Raw genomic sequence first — 26690 nt, 5'->3', positions numbered from 1 at the left:
AGGTACATGCCCCTGACTGGAATCGAACCTGGGACCCTTCAGTCTGCAGGCCGACGCTCTATCCACCGAGCCAAACTGGTCAGGGCATGGGGAAGGATTCTTTACCCACTTCTCAATGGGAGGAGTGTCAAAGTATCGGTGGCCATCATTAATCTGTCACAAGAAGTCATAAGATGAAAGCAGCTACTGTGGACAAGTCTTTTAAAGAGATTTTACTTTTTCACAGGAGCAGAGAAAGAGGGCAGTCGTTAGGATGCGGGATCAAAGAGCATTTCCCCAGAAAACTGTGAGTGACAATAAAGCATGTTGGTGTCTGATGGCCATATTCCAGAAAAGAGGAAGAATACATGCTGTAGGACAGAGAAGGTGTAACTGGGACAAAAATCTTTAAGAAGGAAAGAAGAAAAGGGACCCAGAAAAAGGGACCGGATGGCCGGGCCGAAGGCCCTTAGAGTTCCTGCCCGATGAGGCCCGGAGCCTGCTCCCGCCCAAGCTGAGGGACCCGTGGCTCGCCTACTTCAGCTTCTTGGGCTATTGCTCGGGCCTCCTTGATAATGCCATCCAGCAGAGGCCGGTGTTGACGGCCAGTTTGCATCTCCAGCTTCTATATGTTACTTCCTTTTTTTGTTGGATATTATCTTTTAAAACGTCAAGACTATATGTATGCTGTGACAAGTGGAGCAGGAAACACCTGATTCCTAAGACAGGAGAGATGGTTTGCAGAGGCAACTCCTAGCTGGCTTTGCTCAGAAGTCCCCTTATCAGTGAGACCTTCCATGAACCCCCCTTCCTTAAGTGGTACCTCAGTGCTCCTTATCTCTCCTCACTGTTTTATGCTTCTCCATAGAATATGTGCATTATGCACACCGGAGCAATGTCCTTGATGAGCTGTAAGGTCAGGAATGGTGTTAAGAGAATGAGATGCTTGATACCCAGATGTTTAAAGGGGACACACAGTGGTCACCTTCTGTGCCATCCCTTCCTTCTATGCCTTTTCTGGCTGAGTCCGGGGCATCAAGTTACCAAGCCCCCTGAACCACTAGGATTAGGACCTGGTTGCCCAAAGTGAGCGCTCTTTAAAGTCTGGCTCTCCTTTAGCTCCGACCTACTGGTTCTCCTCTCCTTTCCCGGTCTCAGCAGCTGTTCATGGTTTCCTCCTTTTAAAGTCTCAGGGAGCCCGCAGCTCCCGGCCTCAGGCAAGTGCTGAGCCAACCCCAGCGCCACCTTCTGTGTGCCCAACCCCCAGGCTGGCCGGAGGGGCGGGACCTGGCGGGGGCGGGGGACAACTTCCCATGGTGTAAGGTTGCAGGCAGGCAGGTTCTCGGTGGTGTCAGGCCATCCACTGTTAGTCTGCCCCAGGCCATGGCGAAGCTGATGGTGCTCACCCTCTTGGGGCTGGCGATGACACACTTCAAGAATCACCAATCTTCTTACCAGTAAGTCGGGTTGTGGTGCGGGCTGCAGCACCTGTTCTCCCCACCCCAACCCCTACCAGCCCAGGACAACCCCGCCCCCCGCCCCCCCAAAGTGGGGTCCAGGCTCTTAACAGAAAATCTGCAGGCAAAGTGCTGGATGGACATCCCTCAGGGGTTTTGTAAATGATTGTCCAACTTTTGTGTGACGCTTGAAAACATTTCCTTGCTCAAGGTCTGAGAGATGGGGTAAGTTGGCATACAAGAACTAATTTTTCATGAAGACTGTGTGCCTGGCTACAGAGTCACTTCTCAATCTCCCTTCAAAACAGATAACTAGACTGGGGGGGTCGCCCTGATATTGTGTGAATCAGCGAAAGGAGCCCCCACCATGGCCCATGCCTTCCAGTGGCGACTGAGGAGAAGGGGTAGGGAGGAGGAGAACCCTGGCACTGGCATTTGATATCCTGGGTTCTCGATCTGAACCTTCCATTGCGGGATCTTGGACAAATCACTTTACATCCCTAACATGCTGCTTCACTCATATAGGAAGCAATTAACACTGTGTCTGGGACATAGCAACTACCAGATGAATGTTAGTGCCCTACTTCCCTTGAAGAATTTTTATGTTGTTAGATACTGAGGGTAGGGGGATAGTTTTAAGAAAGTATCAGTTGTTTTGTGGTAATTTTTTACAGGGGTTCAAAGTCTAGAGATCACTTAATCCCTACCTTGCTGTTGACTTTGAAGTAAAACATTACTAAAAGTCAAATTGAACATTTTGGATTAAAAAAAAAGTTATATAACCTTATGGACTAATTAGAAGCTTACATTCAGACGAGGTCTTTTTAAAAAAATTAATTGATTTTTTATTATTTTATTTTTTAATATAAAAAATATATTAAATACCCCCCAAGCTAATCTGAATTCTATTTATATGTTAATTTTCTCACCAGAATCTTGTATCATTTTTACTCATTTTTACACATAGTTACTGACTAGAAACTGATGTTAAAAAAATCAACTAAGTAAATTTTAAAGATATTATTGGATTTATTCATTGATTCATGAGTTTAGCAGCATCCAACCTAGCAGATAGAATGTACCTCCAAGGAGTAATACAAAATGAAAGACTTTTATTGGTAGATGGGAGCAAAAACAAGGAAATTATAGTAAGCAGAAAAGCAGGTTGATTATTGCAAGGTTACTTTCTTTTAGGGGATGGTGGAGGTCTATCAGGAGACTCCTGATGGACTAGTTTAAGAAGCTGAAGCCTTAATTGTCTCAGTTTAATAACATAGGGCTCAACATAAGTCACTCTATTTGGAGCCTATTATTTATTTATTTAATTTATTTGTTTGTAATCCTCATTTGAGGATATGCTTTTATTAATTTGAGAGAGAGAGAGAGAGAGAGAGAGAGAGAGAGAGAAACATCGATGTGAGAGAGAAACATAGAAACACTAATCAGTTGCCTGCTGTGCATGCCCGACAGGATCAAACTTGCAACCTATGCTCCCTGACCAAGAACTGAGTCACCTGGCCAGTGCTTGTCTTGTTGTTCATATGTCATAAGAGACATCATGCATAAATTTAACTGATAGTTATTGACAGCTATAGTGATCAGGAAATGTAATGATCACTTCATATTCACTATTTCTTTCAACTTTCATGGAAATTCATAATTCTTTCCTTTTAGATGAGCAAACTATGATTAAGAAACAATTATTTACTGAAGTTGTTAATTAAACGGTAGAACTATCGTGGATCTTCTGGAGAATGTGTTCAGGCACCTGGTCTCCTCAGAGGTGACCTCGCCCAGAGCGCAGGCTGCTTCTGCTGGCGGAAGCCGGTTGCTGAGGGTTGGAAATACACAGACAGTTTTAATGGAAGCAAAATGGGGCAACAGAGTCACGGCCATCCGGGATTGAGCTCAGGCGAGGCAGGGCGGGCGCTGTGCCCGTGTCATGGCAGCCACAGCAGCCTGGCGGCAGGGGGGGGGGGGGAGATCCTGGCCGTGGGGGCCCTGCGAGGAGCCCAGACTGCCAGCTTCATCCCTGGGCAGGAGCAGAGGCTCTGGCCCAGCTGGTTCTGCGAACACGCCGAGGGTGGGCACCTGGCGGCTCCCAGAGCCTCCTCAGCTTAATTACTTAATCACACACCGCAAGTACTCAATCACCCCATGAGTACTTAACCACGCCCAGCCCGGTGAGCCTAGCGAGCCATTGGGGTGAAGCGTAGCCGGTAGGCCCCAATAGGGAATCATTGATTGAATGAATGAATGAATGAGGAGTATGCAGAAAATAGACTGATCAGGGTGAGTCTGGCCCCAAGGAAAGTTCCAGAATGAACTTCTTAATCCATAGTTAAAGATCCTCACTTTCTCTTGTAAGAGCAAGCACGTTGCAAAGATTAATTCACAGCAGGGAATATGTGATTTCCAGCCAGAATTCAGAGGCGTATGAATCAGGGACACATCTCAGCCATTGCACTTTATCCCTTAGACCTGGAACATTTGGACTTAATCAAGCTCTTGACAAGATATTTCCTAATCATCGAGGAAGAGAAAAATATGAGAAGGATTATAGCAACACAAGGCAGAGTTGTCCTCCGGTGTTTCCTACAGCTTTTAAGCACTGTTCTCTGTAAAATTTGCTTGGGTAGAGGACTGAAAGTGAGCTTTGCATTCACACTTGAGCTCCAATCCCAGCTCAGCCACTTCATAACTTCGCGGCTTTGGAAAGCCACTTAATCGCAGTCACCTGTAAAATAGGGAAAGTAATACCTTGGCAAGTTGTTTGTGGATTAAATGAGGGAATATACATACTTGAAATCTAGTAGCAATGATTTTCCTGTTGAGATATGATTTGTTCTGGCCACAGATTTGAACTCAAAGCCATTTAGTGCTGAGTTAATGCCTCCTTATCTACCCTGGACTCGTGTTGACTGTGATCATTCTGTTTTCCAGGTTTGAGATGATCTTCCATGAAAAAGAAGCTAGAATTAGAATAGGGGCTGGGCAGTTTAGCTTTTCTCTGCCCTCCATGAACCTACTACATTTAATGAACTTTATGAGAGCCAGGCAGCATGCCCACTCTTCTGGTATGGTTTTGACTCCAAGAAGAACTAATTTGGCTCTCCTGGACATTTTTCACAAGACGTGGCCCATTCAGCAATTTCACATCCTTGGTTCTCTTCTTCCATGCCACTCTTTGTACTGCCCTTGTACCAGTCCTTTGAGTTCCTTGGGGCATTGTATGAATATTTACTGAACTTTCTCTAGTCCAGTGTTTTTAAAAATGATGGATTATAAAATCCATGCAGCAGATTATGACCAGTATTTTCAAATAAATGAAATAGAATTAAATAGAAAAGTTAAGGATGTACCTAGCACATGTATTAGGGTAAGAATTCGTTTGTGAACCTATTTCAGATGGGTGTGGTGTGTGGGTGTGTGTGTGATGTGTGTTTCTACTATGCAAAATGCTTTTCCTAATGTGGATCTCAGTCTAAAAATTTCAAGCCACTGTTCGCTCATTTCCCCTTTTTATTTCTCTATTGTGAATTTTTGTGATTGTATGTCAGGTTCCCATTTTTGAAATGCCTTTTAGTTTCTCATGTCCTGGGGCAGATGCCTACCTTCCTTTAAAGTTCTTTCTTTCTTTCTTTCTTTCTTTCTTTCTTTCTTTCTTTCCATCTTTCTTCCTCTCGTCCTCTCTTTCTTTCTTTCTTTCTTTCTTTCTTTCTTTCTTTCTTTCTTTCTTTCTTTCTTTTCTTAAAGAATAGTTTATTGATTTTTAGAGAGATAGGAAGGGAGAAGAGAGAAACAGCAGAAACATCATGGCTGCCTCCTGTACTCCCCACACTGGGGATCAAGCCTGCCACCCAGGCATGTGTTCTGACCGGGATGGAACCAGCAACCTTTTGGTGCATGGAGACGATGCCCAACCAACTGAGCCACACTGGCCGAGGCTAAAGTCCCTTTTCTAAGTTCATGTTCATCATTTAGGGAACCACCAGCTCCTTGCAGGCTAGGCTTTCCTCTTCTCTGGATCTCTGGCAGCTAGACTGGTGGTTCTCTACCTTGGTTGTACATCAGGACGAACTTGGTGCTTTAACAAAGCCAGTTACTGGACCTCACTCCTAGCCTTTTAGGTCAGACCCTCTTAGAAGGTGAAATTGATAGCCAATGGTATGGTAGTAGGGCCATGCTACATTTTTTTCTGAATGAATAATGAAAGATCAATTGCCCCCAAATCCCTATCACTGTGTACCAGGTTGGTAGGTATTTTACCCAAATTGTTCATTGCCCTCTAGCCCATCCTCCTCCTTCTGTGAGACTAAATTATCAGTAAGGTAATTACTGATAATTTCTTTAGCCAAATAAGATGTCCTTTCTTTAGCCAAATAAGATGTCCAGGATTCTTAGATAATTGTTGCTGCTCAGTATGGCTATGATAATATATTGTATCATTAGTTATAAAGAATGTTTATTGTTTAAATCTTGGCGATGCTAATGTCCTAGTCCACTTCTTTCAAATGCCTCATCAATAGCTTTGCTCCACTCAGGCAGCCTGCTGGTACTTCCTTCTCACATCTGTTCTTTTTCCCTTTGTCCTTCACTCCAATGCCCCCCTTGATGCTTGTGAACTCAGATTTAATACACTGCCGTTGGGTATGTTTGTGTGATATGCCTCTTTATATGCTGGCCTGGGGTATGATTTTCTGAAGTTATAAATCCTTTTAAGCACCCCTGCATTTTTCAAGTCACACACCTGAAAGCAGATGCCCAGTCCCGACTTTGGAGTCAGACTGGGCAGACGGGCTGGAGGCCCATCTGTCAGCAGCTCTAAAACATCAATGGAATAAATTGGAACCATGTTGCTTATTTAATTCAAATTTCCACATAGGCCTCCTTACAGGACTGATGAAGTAGTCCCTGTTCCCGCCAGAGTGCACAGAGCCCCGGAGAGGATACTCACTGTGTATCTTCTTTGTGTATCTATTTACCTCAGCCTAGTAAATAGTACATATTGTGCTGAGAAACCACACGTGTCTGACTCTGGCCCTGCCTCATAGAATTGCTCAAGTTCCGAGGACCAAAAACCCTGGTGTTGAAACCAAGGCAAAGTACAGTTAAGGACAAATTTATTGGCTACTTACCTTTGCAACTTAATTGTAATTTCTGAATAGTTGTATGTATATTTTATTCCCTTTTTTTCTCCCCCCCAGAAAACGACTTACAGCTTTTCGAGAAGTAGAACCAGTAGACCTTCCTAACTGTAATTTAGTGAAAGGAATAGGTAAGTATGTGAGAGAAGGAAGTATCTTATTTGAACTTGCAGTATGATCTTGCCACTTATGTAATTAGGACACCTGTTAAAGTTTGTTCAAAAATTAAACTGTGAACCAGAAGAGTACTATTAAGTCAGGTAATTTAAAATAAATTACTTTGGCCTTCACTAACACATTGCCAAGGTGTGGCCCATGGTGTTTTGATCATTTGTTTTTGTTTGGTCCATTTAGCAAAAACAATGGAATGTTTGATTATTGATGTTATAACCTGAGGAAGTGGCAGAGGAGAGATAGAAGAGGGAGAAAAAGCAGTGAGTAAAGGGTTGATTTTTAGAAAGCCCTCCCACACCTTTGCAATTACCACAAGGCTTGTCCTCCTGCTTTTCTCCTTTAATATCAGGGAGGAAAATTTTCCCCAGAAGCTCTCAGCAGATTTCCCCTTGGATCTCATTAGTCAGAGCTAAACGACCTGACTGGTGCCCTAGCTGCAAAGGAAGCTGGAAAAGTAATTATCAGGCCTCCTTTGTAGGAGGCAGGCTCTGTCAGCAAACATAAAAGGGCAGGGGAAGAGCAGCTGGTAGGCAACCAACAGGGAGAGTCACAAGACTTGAGTTCCCATCTGGTTTCAACCAACCAGTTTTGTTATTTGAGGATGGCTTGTTTGAGATCCATACTTAGGTTGTTTTCTGTTTTGTTTGTTTGTTCTCTTTTTCCTTTTAGAATTATTTACGTTAGTTGCCTAAGGTTAGAAAGGCTAGATCAGATGACTTATTCAGTTAGCATGTAAAGTTTGGTCAGATATTATAGTGCAATTTTTTTTCTAGAAAACAAATACAATATTGATAGTAAATGTTACTAGATATCTGAAAAACAAACTCTCCACTAAGAGTATGAATACAAAACTAAAAGATCTCATTTGTTTCTAGACTGGTTGAAATGATTAAAATGTACACGTATTTAAAGTATGACTAACTTAGTGATATTTTACCGATGTTTATAAGTAATAGTAAATGCATACTCTGCATGCGAAATATATTCCCATTTTAACTGACACAATTAGATTTTGCTTATGTTTCCAATGTGTTTTTCAAAGAGTTTATTTGATTTGGAATTCTTAAGAATCAATATATATTGGTAGTTTACTCTGTGTCTAAAATAAACAGCAAGCATTTTTCAAATTATTGCACCTTTTGCACATTTTGTGAATTTCCATGAACTTTATATGAGATTTCAGACTCTGAGGAAAAACTTCTAGTCTATCAATTTAAAACAAATATATTAAGTGTAAATTTTAATTACACTTAATTATATTAATGCCTTTTGATTTTTATATAATCACTTTGGTCAATTAGACAAATAAAGGAAAGGATTAATTATTCTGACCCTCTGAAAGAGAGCTAAATACGTAGCCCCATTTTCAAGTTAGGAGTGATAAAAAAAAAAAAAAGGGACCACCAGCTTCCTGCAAGAGTGTGAAACAATATGTTATCTTTTCCCTTTCCTGGCAGAAACGGGCTCTGAAGACTTGGAGATACTTCCTAATGGACTGGCTTTCATTAGCTCTGTAAGTGTTTCAATAGACCCTTTTCTAGAACCAGTAGCTTAAGTCTTTCATTTAAGCCTTCTCTATACCGATGCTTAACTTCCAATAAAATGAGCAGCCCTATGGCTCCAAAAGCAAACTGTATATGCATTTACCCTGGTGTGATAATTATGACCACATGTGCTCCATGCACATTTGTATCCCGGTGTGCACACTGAACTCTTATTTTATCTTATCTTCCATTGTAACAATTTGTGAGCCCAACGAGTAATAATGGCTCCCCATTCAACTGTCTATCCCTTGAAGCACTTAAATGGTGTCCTCAAATATTTGCTAAGTTAGAGTACTTTTATACCTCTTCACATGTCAGTTAGACTTTTAGATTTTTATACTTTTCAGAGTAAGTTCTTTAATTTAAAATTGCTGTTAGGTTATTCCATAATTTCCTGACTTTGAAGAGAGAGTCCACCATGTTTGTGGAAACTCGTGCGTACAGATCACGGTGGTAGTCATACAGCTCAAACAAAAGGGGTTGACCATCTAGGCTTGGATGAAGGCTTTCAGAGGATACGGTATACAAGTCATCCCGCTGTTGAAGACCCTTCGCTGCCGGTTGTAATTTATTTAGTCTAGTTTTCTCTTACGAAGATGGAGGACTTGTCAGCATCTACAACAGTCTCTGGCAAACCTTTTTCAAAGCACCAGAGTACAGATTTTAAGCAAAATTTCATATAGGGCCTCAATGTCTAAACAAGAGCTGCATTGTTCTCACTGAAGGGAAGGAGTTGTTTCCAGGCTCACTAGACTTCCCCTACACGTCTGCGCCTAAATGCTTTCAAGAACCTGCAGGGGATGGTCTGAAAACCATAAACAATGTTCTCTCCATAGTCCTTGTTGATATTGTTAAAGGCCTTTAGTAAATGCCCCTGTGGCCTGCTCTTCCATCTTTTATCTTTCTCAGAGGTTGGTAGCTGTGATATGAGACACATAGGACTTCGCTGCTCATCATGGGTCTATACCTGTGGGTGAGGGGTCCCCTGATGGAGCATGTGGTCTGCAGAGCCCTCATGGGCCCATTGCACAAACCACCCAAGGGCTCCCCCTGTGACTTTGTTGCATGAAGCAGACAGAGTGAACTCACAGGCCACCTACCACCTCCATCACCATTTGTAATGGGCCTGGTTTTTCTTCTTCATTATTTATAAGGGATTAAAATACCCTGGAAAAAAGAGCTTTGACCTTGATAAGCCTGGAAAAATACTTTTGATGGACCTGAATGAGGAAGATCCAGAAGTGTTAGAATTGAGGATCTCTGGAAGTAAATTCAATATGTCTTCATTTAACCCGCATGGGATCAGCACATTCACAGATGAAGGTAACAATATGTAATGTTTCTTAAAAATAAAACCAGATTTTATTTTTTTTCAGCCAACTAAAGTATAATCATGGGTAATGTTTTCATTATGCATTTTAAACTTACCCCCTACGTTAAATAAATATATGGTAACTACTTCAATACTTGAGAATGTTAAAATATTTAAGTTTCCTAAAGCACCTAATTTTTAAAACTACTACCAACATTCACATCCCTATAATTACTGTAGTCAGCCCGAATAGGATGGGTTTTCTAATTTAAACCATTTTACAGGCAGGTACAGGAATAGATTGTCTAACATAAGGCACCTGCAGCCTGTAGATCCGCTGACAGAAACTCACCGTGGTCAGCTTTGGCTCCCTGTCCACTGGTTACTGTTTTGTCTTCAGACTGTGTCTCCACATTTTAATATGTTGCCACCCCCCTCTCCATCCCTATGTCTTCAATTCAATTTCTTCCTTTGTGTGTGTGTGTGTGTGTGTGTGTGTGTTTGTGTGTGTGTGTGTGTGTTTGTGTGTGTGTGTGTGTTTGTGTGTGTGTGTGTGTGTGTGTGTGTGTGTGTGTGTGTAGCCATTGCCTTGGTCTCTACGTTAATTCTTAACCCCAAACTGCACACGGAAGCACCTGTGAAGTTTTAAACAGCCTGATCCCAGGCCCCAGCCCCTAATATTCTGACTCAGTCCGCCTGAGGGGAGACTGGGAGGCAGTACTTCTGAAAAGTTCTCCTGGTGATAAAAATGTAAGGCTAGGTCTGAGGGCCATGTCTACACCCACAGCCTCCACCTCCTCACCACACAATCCCTTCGTTAGTCCTTATTCCAGACTTTACCCATTGGGGGTGGCTAAAATCACTGCTTTGAAAGTCTTCAGTCCTTATTAACAAACCTCTCTCCCTTTCACCTCTTCCCCTCTTTCTTCCTTCATGTCCTCCCCTTCCCTTCTCTCCTTCCACTCCTCTCCTATCTCCTTCCTTCCTTCCCCCTTCCTCCCCCGCTCCCTCCACCTTATTTTATGCTGTTTACCACTTGCTTCTTCAAGTAACTTGCTTCTCTCTGCAGGTTTTCTCTCCTGCTCATTATTTTAGAAATCTCTGAGCATTTTCCAAAAGACTGCTCTTTTGCCTCTTCTTTATTTTCTCCATGTCAGAAAGTTCAACCACGTCACAACTCTCTAGGAGAACATCCCAATGGGCTATTCTTTCTTTTCTTTTTTTAAAATTAGCTCTTCAGTTCCATTCCTTCAGCTTACTAGATACTTCTATTTGGTATAACCACTTTAAACTCAAATGTTGCAAAATGATTTTCTATTTTAAGATCTTCCCTTCTTCACTTCTATCCCATATGACTTCCCTTCATATATATTTTCCCTTTCAATGATCTCTCTATGTATTTATCAACAGTATATTTTTTAAAAAGATATTTTAAGTGCAAAGAAATATAGTATTTGGTGTGTGTATTCTCACTTATTTTTATTTTTTAAATATATTTTTATTGATTTCATAGAGGAAGGGAGAGGGACAGAGAGATAGAAACATCAATGATGAGAGAGAATTATTGATCAGCTGCTTCCTGCATGCCCCTTACTGAGGATTGAGCTTGCAACCTGAGCATGTGCACTTGACCAGAATTGAACCTGGAACCCTTCAGTCCCCAGCTTGACACTCTATCCATTGAGCCAAACCAGCTAGGGTTGTGTGTTCATCCTTTTAAATAAAAACTAGAGGTCCGGTGTACAAAAATTATACACTCAGGGGAGGGGGGCTCTCTCAGCCCGGCCTGTGCCCTCTCGCAGTCTGGGAGCCCTCAGGGGACATCCTTAGTGCTGCCGTGGAGGCAGGAGAGGCTCCCACCACTGCTGTGAGCCCAGCTTCTGGCTGAGCAGCGCTCTCCTGTGGGAGCGCATTGACCATCAGGGGGCAGTATCTGCCCCCTGGTGGTCAGTGTGCATCATAGCGACCGGTCATTCCACAGTTCGGTCAATTTGCATATTAGCCTTTTATTATATAGGATGGAGAAATACTACACAAACCCTTCTATAAGTTACTTTTGCATTAAACACTGTGCTCCTTTCGATGACAATGCATTTAGAGCAGTGGTTCTCAACCTTGGCTGCACATTAGAATCACCTGGGAGTCTTTTAAAAATCCTGATTTCTGGGCCTCATCCTCCAGAAATTCTGTTTCTTTGTTACTAATGTTGTGGCCCTACCCCATAACAAAGAAACAGAATTTCCGGAGGAAGAGGCCCAGAAATCAGGATTTTAAAAAGATTCCCAGGTGATTCTAATGTGCAGCCAAGGTTGAGAACCACTGATTTAGAGCTACTTTGCAATGGCTGTGGCTATTGCAAACAATGCTAAAATAAATATTCTTGTGCATTTATCTTCTGTGAACATTCCCTTAGGACAAATTTCTAAAGGCAGAGTTTGCTATGCAAAATATTAATCTGGGTTTTAATCCTTACTTATGTTTGCTTTCTGACTTCCCCATTCCTAGGACTTCTGATATTTCCAGTCAGATGCCTCTCATATCCTTTCCTACCTTTCCTCCTGGCCCAGTCTCTTTTCTCCACGTGCCTGGATTGCTGCTGCAGCCTTAGGTCATGTTACTCTTTGGTTCAAATCCCCCATGAGTAAAACCTGGGTCCTTACCCTGAGATCTAGCCAGACTAACCTTGGCTTCCTACCTCTATGGCTTCAGCCCTCCCACTCTCTCTGTCAGTCAGTGTACTGCAAGCGCAACCTCCATTAAGCGAATGTGCCAAGGAAGCTCCTGCCTCAGGCCCTTTGCACACTCTCTTCCCTCAGCCTGGAATACTCTTTCACCAGATGGTCACATGGTTTCATCTCGTATTTCAGTTAGGTCTCTGCTTTAATATTACTCATCAGAGAGAACTTCCTTCACTCCCATGAAGAAAACTTCATGACACTCCATCCCTTTATTCCATTTTATTTTCTTTGTATCACTTAACACCAACTAAAATAAATACTTGTTTGTGGAATGAAGAACCCCCTAGCTGGCCTCTCTGCTCCAGTCTGTTCAGTTCAACCTACTAAATTTTCCATTGTTTTCCTTTAAAAACCTATTTGGCCATGTCAAAGGTTTCCATAGATTTACTGGTTCTTAAGGCAAAGACTATAATCTAATTTCACTTGCCACATTCTTGGCCACTTAAACCAATGTCTTTCATGTCCCAAAGTCACACGAACTCACAGTGTGGCTTCCCTTTGACACTATCTTGCAGGTGTTCTTTTTATGGAATTTATGATCTTTCACTGTGTAAATTATACCTGAACACACCTTCTCATATTAGTATTCCCCACCTCTTTTATCTCAACTCTGCATCTCGCTGAGACCATCTGCAAGAGAAAGTTTAACAAGCTCTTTGGAGTTTTAGTATCAAGCACCGCTCATTCTTAATTTAAGGTTATTTTTCCCCTGGTGGAGTTTGGAGTTTTCAGAGACTGTCACTGGTTCCTCCTTTAGCCATTTCTCTTTGGAACAATCGCAAATGCTTCTCTCTACAAAGAGATGAAAATAGTCCATCTGCCTGACACCCTAAGTACCAGTTGGAGGTGGGTTGAAATTGCTTTTTGGAGATAGTTCTGACAGCTGAGAGCTCAGTTAATGTTTCGATTTTTGTTTTTAATCTCTTCTCAGATAATACCGTCTACCTGCTGGTGGTGAACCATCCAGATGCTAAGTCCACCGTTGAGTTGTTTAAATTTCAAAAAGAAGAAAAATCACTTTTGCATCTGAAAACTATCAGACACAAACTTCTAACTAGGTACTGAAATCTATCTATTTCTATTTCCCTTTCATTCATTTTTAGTTTTTCCTTTTGGTTGGGGGATAAGGAGGATAATGGCTCTTCACCCCTCCCTTCTAATTATAACACACTCCTCCAAATGTTCAGTTCTGCAGAAATTTTTGAGGCTCCAAGCCCCTCAGAGAAGATCCATTCCCTGTGGCCCCTTTCCCAGGCAGGCTGGATACTGGCTTATGACTCCTGGCCTCTGCTCTTTGCCAAAAACAGACTTAGTATTTCAAACCCAAACCAGTTTCATAGATGAATTTTGCACCTTGAATGTATTTATTTTTATATTTTTTAAAAATGGAATCTTACATGTTTATATGAATTAGAAACACATGCCTAAGAGCAGATCTGAAAGCAGAGGCCTCCAAGACCTTCCTGCACTGCCTCTACTTCAGGGAGGTTGCACATGATTGATGAAATTGCAGGTCTGTGTAACACTCAGCTCCATCCTGGGCTCCCGGACCACATAGCATATGGAAAAAGGACACAGGCAAGGACCCCCATCAACCCTACTTCTTTGCTTACCTTAGGATTTGATTCATGACGCAAGTAATGGATTTGGGATAATAATCTGACACTACTTTCCCAAACAATTTTTATCCTCTAATCATTATGGTTTTCTAGAAGCCAAACTCTATTTGAATGACTTACATGCAGTATTCAGCTACCTCAGTATTTGTAAATCTAGATTTCTTTTAAGCCGCGTGTTACTTACATGCAGGTACCTAGCCAAGCACCTGGCAAATAATTTGCACTCAGTGTTACCAGTGCCCTTTCCTCTCCTTTCTTACCTGGTGGTGTTGAAGATGAAGAAACAGATTGGAGAGAAAATGAGTCTGGATGAAGGTCAATCAATCACATAGTGGCCGATGAGGAACTACGGCCCAGGTCTTCTTCCGCATCCCAGGGATGAGTGGAAATTCAGAGAAGAGCTTTTATGGGAGAGTTTATTCATACAATCATTGCATAAATATGTTTTAGAAAGAGAATGAGGACACTGAGAATGTGCCAAATACCAAGATCTAAATTAGGGAAAAGTATATATAGTAGGAGTAACATAATGAGCTTTAACTATGTTAGGTGCTGCAATAAACCAATTTAAACAGGTTATTTTATTAACTTTTTACAAATGCCTTCTTGTTTAGGTTTCATTCTTTTACCAGTTTGGATTTTAAATATTTGCAGCCTGGAGTATTTAACTTGCCCCAGATGCTGCCATCAGTAAATGGTACAGCTGAGATTTTAATCCTGGTAGCTTGACTCTGGAGCTGGTGATCTGGGCCACTATGAAATAGTGAAAACTTATTTGTTTCACCATCTCATCTTGGAAATTCGGATTTGTCTAATTTCCCAGGATTTTTTTTCTGGGCCAATTGCAAAAATATTGGTCTTTGGCAATGTAGAACCAAACTGAAAATAACTCCAGTGCCCCAATTCATTGCTCTCTCCATCCAAGGACTACCCTTGTATGTTTTCCACATTGTATTTAGTCATTGTTTATAGCATTAATTTTTGACTTATGCAAGTTATTATTAATAAGAACACAATGATCATTATTGGTCATTTAATTATATACTAGGCATGGTGCCAAGGGCTTTGCATTCATTGTTGCAATTTATTCTTACTGCAGTTTTTGAAGGTATAGAGTGGAAACTGAGGCTCAGAGTTCAGTGACATGCTGTGACCCCACAGATGATAGCAAGCAAGTCAGGATTCAAATGGACGCCATCCGATAGTAAAACTATTGCTTGAAACCATTCTCCTCTGCTCCTTTGTATGAAAATCAGCAAGTGATTGTAAAGCATACTAATTTTGGAAATGTTCTTTTAAAAAAGAGAGAGAGAGAAAGCCTCTAACTTGCAGGTTTATGCCTGAAGCCTGTACAGACTACTCTTAAATTCCTAGACCTTTTTTTTTCTCATTTAGTGATAGTGGCTGCCATTGATTGAGGGTTTAGTGAGTGGCAGGCTCCTTGCAAAGCACACGCCAGGCATTGTTCATTGTAATTCCCACGGCAACTCCACAAATTAAGATTCTGAACCTTAATCTTATACTAATGAGCTGTATGACTTTGGGAAAATCGTTTAACCTCTCTTTACAGATGAGAAAACTGAGGCTTTATGCACTTATCTAGCTCGCCCAGGAGCCCAGAGCAACGTCAGCGCTGATGTGCTGGCCATTAGGGCCTCCACAATGGAGGAGAGATAATTCTCTCCCAGATAATAGCTCCAGGAAACTTCTGTCACCTCAATCAGCAAAGAATGACTCACTTATGTGTTTGCTGTTGTACCTATTAAAGCAGAGAAATAAGACTCATATATCTTAGATTTTCAGTAACATAGAGAGAATGAAAATCCGGAAGGAAAAGAAACACACCATAGCATCCTGTTTCTGAGTAGCCTTGTTCACGGACATTTTACTCAGTTTAGAATCATGAGACCTTAAAGCTGGAAGTGACTCTGTAAAGCGGAAAGAGATCAGCCCATCTCTTCCTCCTTTTACAGATAAGGAAACTGAGGCCCTGACTTGTGAGATGATTGATTTTCCTGAAGTCACACAGCAAGAGTAGCAGAACTTTAACTTAAATGCAAGTCACAGTGTTGCCACTGTTTTTTCTCTTGTTTGAGGATGCCTTGGATGTTCTTTCTGAGAATAAGTGCTATATGAGCATAAATAAGTTTTGCCCTGATAATGATTCCTGGCCTAATTTAATGTCTACTGATTTTAATATCTAAACACACACACACACACCATAGCACTTTTAAGATACAGTAAATAGGACTTTTATATTGCATTGTAATCACCTCTTAGCATTTCTTTTCTTTCTTTCCTCTTTTTTTTTTGTTCACCTGAGGACATTTTTTAGAGAGAGCAGAAGGGTGGGGTAGAGACAGAGAGAAACATGCATGTGAGAGAGGCACATTCATTGGTTGCCTCCCACACATACCCCAATCAAGGTCAGGATCAAGCCTGCAACCAAGGTACGTGCCCTTGATCGGAATGGAACCAGAGACCCATCAGTCCGCAGGCTGACGCTCTAACCACTGAGAAAAACCGTCTAGGGCCCTCTTAGGGTTTCTTAGAGTAATTGTTGCCTTTGAGGATTGTATAGGTGGGGCTGATTTCATATTAATTCTCTTCCATAACAGGTCATGTGAAGGCTCCATCCCACATCTTGACTTAGGAATAGACATTAACGAATGCCTATGCATAACCCTGTAATGTACAATCCCTTCATCTGTATATGTCCTATGTGTGTGTTTGAATTGCAGTTTGAATGATATTGTTGCGGTGGGACCTGAGCACTTTTATGCCACAAATGATCACTATTTTGTTGACCCCTACTTGAAATCCTGGGAGGTCTACTTGGGTTTATCATGGTCATATGTGGTTTACTATAGTCCAAATGAAGTTAAAGTGGTGGCGGACGGATTTGATTTTGCGAATGGAATCAACATTTCACCTGATGGCAAGTATGGAATCTTTTTAAAATGTCATGCATTTCTCCATATTCTCATTAGATACATTTTGAAGATATTCTTTTTCTAAATTATGTGATACATTTTAACATGTTATCTTAGTAAGGTGAAATTAAGAAAAATGTAAAATAGCAAATTTTCAGGAGGTAAAAGTTATCAAATCAAAATTTCCTATTTTGTGAAGACATACTTAAAAAAATTTTTTTTGTAGGGGAAGTACATTTCAAAAGGGTGAATAAGCATTTAGTATTAGTAAATATTACTGTGGTTATTGTTTAGTATTGCTAAAAATACTGCAATATTTAGAACTACTAAATAATACTGTGATAATCATTTAGTATGACTGAATAGCTTTGCTTTGAGGGAAGATTTTTTAGTGTATAATGAGATTAACAGTACATAGATATATATATATATATATATATATATATATATATATATATATACCAGTAGTGCTGGTTTCTGACAAGTTAAAGAGCTTGCACCAAAATGTAAATCAAGGTACTGATTCCTTCATCAAAATAGTGTTACGATGGGAAGAAAAAGCCAACTCAGCAGTGGGCTTAGTGATGTAGCTGATTTACATTATTAGCTGGTGGTGGCCCTGAAACAATTCACAGACCAGCATTAATCTGGTGACCACACTTTGGGTAGCACTGAGATATATATATCCTATATAATAAAAACCTAATATGCAAATTGTCCCCTTGGGAGTTCAACCAACTAGGAGTTCGACCACTTGCTATGATGTGCGCTGACGATCAGGGGGAGGCACGGAACGAAGGAAGGCCCTGGCTGGCAGCCAGAAGGCTCCGATCAGCCCCTGATCTTGGCCAGGCCTAGGGACCCTACCCATGCATGAATTTCATGCACCGGCCTCTAGTATATGTGTGTGTGTGTGTGTGTGTATATATACATATATATATACATGTATATATCCATCCATCCATCTATTCCCTTCCTCATCTTGTATCATCACAAATTTCAAAGGGATCATAAGAGAGATAAACATAGATGTGTGAGAGAAACATCAATTGGTTGCCTCCTGTATGCACCCTTACTGGGCTGGGAATTGAACCCCCAACCTAGGTATGTGCCCAGGCTGGGAATTAAACCCACAACCTTTCAGTGTATGGGATGATGCTCCAACCCACCGAGCCACATTGGCCAGGGTAGTGACATATTTAGAGAAAGCAACATGAACAGCTTTGCAATTATTCATATTGTCTCCTGGTCTCCAAAAATAGCAGATAATCAAGCAGTCGTTTCTTATTTTGTCCCGAGATCACTGTGCTTAGACTGACAACAGGTCTATATGATGAGTGTGGCGTTGCACTGTGTGCAAAATACTAAAGCCACAGGGTCCAACCAGTCTCAGGATAGGAGGGGAGGAAGACTCCTCTCAGATCCAGGACCAGCATCTTGTCTTCTCTCATACTTTCTTTCTCTGGCTTAAAACCAGGCGCTGATTGTCAGAGGGCCTTCCTGCAGTCTGTTGGGGAGAACCCACTATCCTCTGACATGCAGAAGCTGGGGTTCACCCCTATGTTGACAAACTAAGAGAAGCACTGCAATGCTCTATCTCCCAGATGTAAGAGCTGGTGTGTAGGCTAAGTTCCTTCCCTACTGATAAGGGTCAACTGGGTTTCTACCCTTAGAAATAACTTTACAGGATTAAAACTCCTGTGTGCACTGTAAACTCATTAGTGCTTTCAGAATTTGACGAGCATTGAGAGGGGTTCCATGTTCCAGTCTCTAAGCCAAGTTCTTCTTGAGGAAGAGTTATCACAAATTCACTGTCATCTTTTGGATTGCATCACTTTGAGTGCTTTGATGTAGCTCTTTCTTCTTTGAAGGTATGTCTATATATCTGAACTTCTGGCTCATAAGATCCATGTGTATGAAAAGCATGCTAATTGGACTTTAACATCATTGAAGGTAAGATATATTAACACTCTACGTTTGCAGAGTGATAATTAGATTCTAATTGATTTGTGAAATTAAGTGAGGACAAAAGGATTGTCTAATTGGAGTGGGTGAGAACCAATTTTTTACTCCTTTATTAAGAGCCATCAGTATATTATGTATTTGTTGTTCACTTTTACTCGGCAATGGAGCTGGAAGCAGCCAACCACACATCTCACCTATGAAACTTTGATTTTTTTCTACTCTAATGAATTTTAAGCTTGGCATTGTCTTCCTAGTCCTATCTTCCTTCCTTCTTCCCTTCCTCCCTTTCTCCCTCTCCCTTCCCTTTCCTTCCCTTCCCTTCCTTTCTCTTTTCTTTCTTTCTTCTTTCTTCTTTCTTTCTTTCTTTCTTTCTTTCTTTCTCTCTCTCTCTCTCTCTCTTTCTTTCTCTCTTTCTCTTTCTCTCTTTCTTTCTTTCTTTCTCTTTCCCACCTCTCTCCCTTTTTCTATCTATCCCTTTCCTTCCTCTTCCTCTCCTTTCTTTCTTCCTCTGCCCTTCCTTTTTTTTCTTTCTATCTTGATGGAATAGTCAAGACGTTAAGACTTCTCTCAGATCTAGGACAAGCATCATGTCTTCTCTCTTACTTTCTCTGGCCTAAAAGAAGGAGCTGACTGTCAAAGGGCCTTCCTGAAGCCTGTTGGAGAGAACCCACTATCCTCTGACATGCAGAAGCTGGGGTTCGCCCCTATGTTGACAAACTAAGAGAAGCACTGCAATTAAACTTGGTGTTTAATATGACAGAGATCTCCACAAAATTTATAAAGCCCAAGTACTAGAAATGGCCATCCAGTGCCCCAGCAGCCCATCACCTTGCTGCCTTTGTTGCCAACCCTTGTCCCTCTGCTCCTGCCTCATATTCCTGGAGCTTGCCTGGCAGGGCCCTGCCTCAGGATGGGGCACTGTTCCCTCTGCTCGTGAGATCTTCCTCCAGAACCTCCATGGTTCTCTCCTTCATAGCATTTCAGATTTTACCAGAATGTCACTCAATGAGGCCTCCCCAGCTGCCTAATGAACAGCTCTGCTCCCTCTAAACCACACACACACACACACACACTTCCTATCTCACGGAAGACTTTATTTTCCCTCTAGCATTAGTAATGAATTTTATTTATCTTCTGTTAGCTGCCTCTCCCCCAGGGTATAAGCTCCACAAGGACAGATTCCCCCACCCCCATTTGCTCCTGGAAGAGTTCCCGCCACCTACTAGGCATTCAACAAACACTTGTTAAATTAGTATGGTGGTGCTGGGTGTTTCAGGGGCCATCTTCTACCCCCACCAGTTATGGTCCGTTTTGAGATTTGGGTCAAAAGAAGTAAAAACACAAGAGAGAGGAAAGAGAAATAAGAGCAAAGGGGAACATTATGCACGTAATCCCTGCCCCCGAAAAGCAAGAAGTCTCTCTCCCGCCATAACTGCCCACAGCAGGAAGTGCTGTCACTAGGCGCTGTGACCATTCCCCTCAGCACATCCGAGGAACTGTCATGAGAGGCTTCACTCTGAGAAAATTACCTCGAAGCACCATCAAATGTAACATTATGTCTGACATTAAAAGTCATTGGCTGGGCTAGTTTGGTATTAGCTGAAGTAAAATGGAATTTCACACACTCATACTCGCTGAGGGAATAAAAACAAACTGTGGTTGTAGCGATACCTACTTCTGTCAACTGGAAGTTAAAGAATTTTCTAAGAATAGATCCCAATCCAAATATACATTCAATGCACAATGATAAAGGCATGGCTGCTGCCAAGGCAAGATTGAGCGCAAGGCGTATTTCAGGTTTGGCTTCCACACTGGGCAACAGATCATGCCTGTTTCCTCACATAACTCAGTTAGGAATACCCGTGCAACTGAAATGTTATTCTTCTTTTGGGAGATTCACATTAATTAAACCAGTTAATTAATACCTGGAGTGCCAATAAATTTGATAAGATAGCTGAGACTGATCTCGGAATTTTCAATGAGATGTGGATAGGTTTATGTCCTGCCAAAGTTTGGTACATGCATACAGTGAAATATTATTCAGTCTTAAAAAGGAATGAAGTACTAATGCATGCTACAATATGGATGAGCCTTGAAGATATTATGCTAAGTGAAATAAGCTAGACACAAAAGGAAAAACAGCACAGGATCCCACTTGTATGAGGTACCGAGATTCAGCAAATTCACAGACAGAAAGTAGAATCGAGGTTACCAAAGGCTGGGGGAGGGAGGAATGGGGAGCTATTGGGCACAACTTCTGTTTGCGATGATGAAAGTTTCCGGAAATGGATAGTGGTGATGGTTGTACGACATTGTGAACGTATTTAATGCCACTGCATTAAATGACAAATTTTACATTATGCATATTTGACTACAATAGAAATAATCCCTCCTCTCCCCAAAAATCAAGACAGCCAATGAATTAGTCCCACTTCAATGAGTTGCAATTCTATAAAAATTGGGATATTTGTTGACAAAGGATACAATTTCCCTCCAAAAGAATAGTTCATTAAGTTTCCTTGACCCAGGAATGTAACATTTTCCAGTTGGCTTTAGAAAGGCGTGGAAAGTGGCATGTGCGTGCATTTCGGTGCGTTAATATCACTAGGAATCACAGACTGCATGGCAGGAGCCCAGCACAGGCTCCCCACAGGCCCCTCAGCATTCCCTCTGCAGGAACCAGGCCTGCTGCTGACTCCACTCTCTCCTTGCCGGGCACGCAGCGGGAGCTCCAGAATTGTGTGTTGAATGAATGGGACCCCAGGCTTCTGAGTGGCCTTCTCCCACTCACCCTGACTCCCAATTCTACAGGCTTTTATCTGCCATGGAATTCACTGATTAGCTATTCCCCCTTCCAAAGATAATAGCAGAGTCCTGAGACAAACATTTCCCTCACTTAAAGAAAGTAACTGATCAGAGTAGAATGGCTCTGTAATAGATGGGGCTTAGTCTGTGGAGAAGGCCTGTGGTTGATTTTGACCAGCGCGTGCTCACTCAGGCACCTCCTTTGGCCAGCCTGGTTTGTTTCCAGGGTATGAATGAGCGATGGTTTTGCCGGAAGGTGAAAGGGAGACTCTGCCGCAATGCTCAAGCCCTCTAGTTCCTTCAGGGACATGTGGGGATGGCTCTCATTTTGAGGAGGAAGCACAGGCCCGCATTGGCTCCCCGCAGCTGCCTGTCCACGCTCTGGCCTTTGCAATGTGTTACTGCCCCTTATTACAGGGTCTCTGGGCACTGAGGTATGCTGGTCTCTGTTGGAGGTACACGGTAGATATTGCTTCTCCAACTGAGCGTGAGAGGCAAACAAATAGATGTGATTTCTTCCCGGTAGAAGGCAGCCAAGATGATGAATGGAGGAATTAAGAATCGTTGGTATTATTTATGATCCTGGTGCAAAGCCTCGACAGCAATCTGTGCAGTCATCACATGCTTGCAACTTATATTTAGAAAATAAACAGCAGAAGAGCAGAGAGTTGGATAATACCAGGAGACTAAAGAAGAAACTTCTTCCCAATTCCAACGCAAAAATTAGACCCAGAGTGATCATTTGTCCTCTGGCTTCACAGCCTACGATTAGCCATTAAAGAAGAGCCTACATTTCATTGACGTTCTCATCAGAGAGGAAGCTACACTTCCTGGTTGTTTTCTGAATGCTTATCAAAGTATCATCTGTACATGCCGTTTCAGAAATGAACTGTTCTATGCCGCACTTCAAACATTTTTCCCCCTTCAGTTTTAGGGTCACGCGCAGATGTTAAGTCCACATGATTTTATTTAACTTTTCATAGCCTTTGTTGGCTTTCTGTATTCCCCGCTCCCTCATCTGTCCTGGAAGCTGATGGAATTCCCTGGGTGCTATTGAAAGGGGCAGAACTGTTGTGTCCCTGGAACCAACAGTGTGGTGACCGAGGACAAGACAGTAGCTTTCCCTGACATACTGCTCAATCATCTCTCAATTTTTTTTTCTCTCCTTTTCTCCTTGTTTTTAATCTGGAAGTCCCTGGCCCTTAACACACTCGTGGATAACATATCCGTGGACCCTGTGACAGGGGACCTCTGGATTGGGTGCCACCCCAATGGCATGAGAATCTTCTTCTACGACCCCGAGCACATTCCCGGATCAGAGGTTAGTTTGAAAAGTGAATTAGATCAGCGATTTTATTCCCAGATGTTCTCTAGTTGAAAACATAATTCTCAATTATATGGGCAAATAAAAAGTGTGTGTGTGTGGGGGGGGGGGCGCGACACAGATAATTGGTCCAAATGATCAGCTAGAAAAAGGACTTTGACTTGGGGAGGCATTTTAAGCAGAGTCTAGGCAGGAGACAGATGGTGCACGTAAACTGGGTAATCTGAGGGAATTGCGCAAGGACACCATGCACACAGTCGTGGGCAGAGTGTAGGGAAATCATCAGGGGATAAGGCAGAACCCCAGGGCGAGCTAGGGGGCAGGGAATGCTGCCAGAAGCCAGACAAGGAGAGAGCTGTGTGTGAAGGTCTTCTGAGCGGAACCCGGCCTCGGGTTGAGGGATGCAGCCAACGAGCACAGGGAGGAAGAAAGCCTGGAGAACACGTGCCCTGCCTCCGCCTCAGACCTCCCATCCCCCACTGCCCCTTGGTCAATCCTAACTGGGAGTTGGAGGGCAAGAGAGCCCTCTAAGTCAGCCTTCGTCCATCTGAGCAGAGCAGACAGTGGACCCGGGGGCTGGGTTAGGATCCATATCTTCATTTTAATAGTGAGTTTCTCCAACTTGAGAATTCACAGTTTAAATGTATATATAATGTATCACATTGCCACGGCCTCATCATTTGTTACCTGCCTTCCTATTCAACTCCCCCTTCAGTATGTGCCCAAGCTGACACCAGGGACCAGTCCCAAAACACAAACGGGCAACGTCTACCTTCCCTGCCGTTGGGAATGTATATCACTAGCTAGAATTATTTTCGATTAAAATACTTTCCTTCCATCTCAGTTTTACTACCCAAAAGCCCTATTTGTGTCCGTGGTCTTTAATCAGTGGACTATTTTGTCGTGTAAGACCATGAAACTCATTTGGCCACAGGCATTTTCATGTTTACTGTGACTTGCTAGTGTGAGTTTTCAGTATGTATTAATTATACTTGCTATTTACATCAACTATAGGTTATGTTTTTGAATTGGTCTACTGCTCTGTATTCTTTTTAAAGCTACCCCACCAGGAAAAAAAATATTTTATAGCTTGTGTCTTGGATTAAACACACACTCACACACACACACACACACACACACAGACACACCCAAATGTGTATTTCCAATTACATTATGGCCCTTCATACCTTTTATTTTTAGGTTTATAGGATAATTGTGATTGTGTTCAAATGCAATCCCTTGTACCTTTTGCTCGTTCTTAGGTAGTAGGATGCCCTATGGTATGTTTATTTATTAATTAAATGTCTTTATTGATTTCAGAGAGGAAGGGAGAGAGAGAGAGATAGAAACATCAATGATGAGAGAGAATCATTGATCGGCTGCCTCCTGCACGCCCTCTACTGGGGATCGAGCTCACAACCCAGGCATGTGCCCTTGACCGGAATCAAACCCGGAACCCTTCAGTCCCCAGGCTGATGTTCTATCCACTGAGCCAAAACAGCTAGGGCTGGTATGTTTAATAGACTTGAAGAAATGTATGCTGTGGTGTGGTCACTGGAACTCAGCATGTTAGATTCTAATTTGTTCTTGCTTGTTAGCTCATTTGGTGAACTTGGGTCATTTGCTATTGCATGGACTTGGTTTGCTGTTCTGGAAAAAATACTTCCTTTCTAATGATGGATCTGTTCAAGCATACATAGCAAAAAGTCATAACAGTCCATTATCTAATACACTGCCCTATGGAAGAGTAATTTGGTTTTATTAAAAGAGGTTTAATTACTTAAGCCAAGGTGCACCATAAACTATTTCCCAGTAACCACTACACTTCAACACTACGGCAATTTTCTAAAACATCTGTTTTTGGTGCCAGTTCTTTTAAAGAGGCCCTTTTAAATGCTCCATTGACCCTTTTCTATCCAGACACTGGGTTCCTGGTCTGCCACATTTGGTGTTTTTGCATGTAGGTATCCTTTCTTCAGGTCATTGTATTTTACCCTAGAAAGAGTTGAAAGGGAACTTAACCTAGTCCCATCCATCCCATTCTACAGATGAGAAACCAGTGGTGACTAGAACATCCCAAACACAGCCCTGGGCTCCACACTCACCATGTGTTCTTTATAGGAGGGTGAATAGTCTGAAATTTTCATTTATCAGCCCAATGGTCAAATATTGGCCATTTAGCAGTCGAACATGCTACTACATCGTTGCTAATGATATCATCATATTTCTGCTCAACTAAATGAAGGAAACTGAACTTACAAGATCTTACAGTTGGGAACTTAAATTAAGAGGGATGGATAAGTGTGGTACAGAGATATGTTCTTTTGGGGCCGTACTTTTTTTTATTGCCAGCATTTAAAAACCAAGAATTAAGTGTAAACATCCAGATTCCTAGTTTATCTGAAAATACACAAAAACTATCCTGAATGCCAGCATGGCAATAATTTTACTATTATGAACAACCCCTCCCCACAATTTACCAGTCACTACTGCTTCCTAAGGCTTCCCAACCAAGCTGTGCTACTCATTTACATTTCTTGCCTCACCTCTGTAGGCCTGTGTCACTATCTCTATTTAAGATCAGAACCTGTTATTGTGCCGATAAGGAAACAGGCATCTTACATAGAGAGTAATTTTGGAACAAAATATGATTTACCTAAAGGCTTCTTCTAGAGAAATGACCCATATTTAAAGTTATGTTTTAAGTGACTTTTAAACAAAATTAACCAATTGTTATTTCTTTGATAGGTGATCCAAATCCAGAACATTTTAACAGAAGAACCCAAAGTCACAGTGGTTTATGCAGAAAATGGTACAGTGTTGCAAGGAAGTTCAGTGGCCTCTGTGTACAAGGGGAAATTGCTGATTGGCACCGTGTTCCACAAAGCTCTTTACTGCAAGCTCTAACAGGCCGAAATCCACCCATGCCATGGGAACTGTGAGCCCATCATTTCAACGGCTTGCCACCTCGAAGGGACCACAGTGATCTCATTAAACAATGAACGTTGACCCTAAATTAGGCCATAGTTAGGGATGAAAATGCTGTTTTACTTAGAACAAAGAGGATTGTAAGGCTTTTTGAAAGTACAAAATCAAATTGGTCTTGGGATACTTGTTTACCAATAAAAATCCTTTACAATAAAATGACTAAATTTTTGGTCATGCAACAGTATGTGACCCAAAAGGGTACTTTCCCTACGACATACGTTTTCTGAGTGCACGTGACTTACTGCTGCCTTGCTGAGTCTTGTTCAGAAAACAGGAGAGCAGGATGGCTTTACGGGTCATCAGAAATCCAGAAGCCACCCAGGGACTCCAGTTCACTGCACTAAAAATGACCCTTCAACTCTGGGCACTTCTCCTTAAGCAAAGCCATTAGACATACTGCACATCAGACTTACGTTTCCCCCTTTACGTATGACTTTCTCGGTAAATGTAAACTCAAATGCTTCAACTTTCCTTCTACTCTTGCTTATTCAATTCTCCTCTAGCAAAAGGCATGCAGGCAAATCTTAAAATTCTTGGGAGTGTTGTCACACTTGAAAATTACCTGAGTCTCTGTTATCTCAGCACACATAGTACATTTTAGTTTCTTTCACCTGGTAAAAGGAAGAAGTTTGTTCACATCAGTGATTGGATACAGAACGAAACCCATAACTGATTCGGGTAAAGCTAAGTGTCCCCCCAAGAGAA

The 26690-nt window shown here is 41.9% G+C and overlaps 2 protein-coding genes across 2 annotated transcripts in view; one reads left to right on the top strand and one right to left on the bottom strand.

Annotated features, from left to right (window-relative positions):
• Window positions 1–26690, bottom strand: part of PPP1R9A (protein phosphatase 1 regulatory subunit 9A) — a 295498-nt gene that overhangs the window by 35281 nt on the left and 233527 nt on the right. The gene's annotated exons all lie outside the window — the stretch shown is intronic.
• PON1 (paraoxonase 1) lies at window positions 1335–26141 on the top strand. The gene is made up of 9 exons (XM_070424286.1): window positions 1335–1436; window positions 6644–6714; window positions 8215–8270; window positions 9456–9624; window positions 13283–13409; window positions 16712–16912; window positions 18775–18856; window positions 22866–22994; window positions 25746–26141. The coding sequence occupies exons 1-9, from the start codon at window positions 1363–1365 to the stop codon at window positions 25902–25904; spliced, it is 1068 nt and encodes a 355-aa protein (XP_070280387.1). The 5' UTR covers window positions 1335–1362; the 3' UTR covers window positions 25905–26141.

The sequence above is a fragment of the Myotis yumanensis genome, unplaced genomic scaffold (genome assembly GCF_028538775.1).
Source record: "Myotis yumanensis isolate MYYU_CA2020_CCGP unplaced genomic scaffold, mMyoYum1.0.hap1 SCAF_9, whole genome shotgun sequence".
NCBI lineage: Eukaryota > Metazoa > Chordata > Mammalia > Chiroptera > Vespertilionidae > Myotis > Myotis yumanensis.
This window is presented reverse-complemented; position numbering and strand designations above follow the sequence as displayed.

Excerpts from the sequence above, each read along its gene's own strand:
- PON1 (XM_070424286.1), top strand. The coding sequence starts at position 1,363 with ATGGCGAAGCTGATGGTGCTCACCCTCTTGGGGCTGGCGATGACACAC. Across the intron at positions 6,715-8,214 it reads TAATTTAGTGAAAGGAATAG|AAACGGGCTCTGAAGACTTG; the intron begins GTAAGTATGTGA and ends CTTTCCTGGCAG. Across the intron at positions 9,625-13,282 it reads CAGCACATTCACAGATGAAG|ATAATACCGTCTACCTGCTG; the intron begins GTAACAATATGT and ends ATCTCTTCTCAG.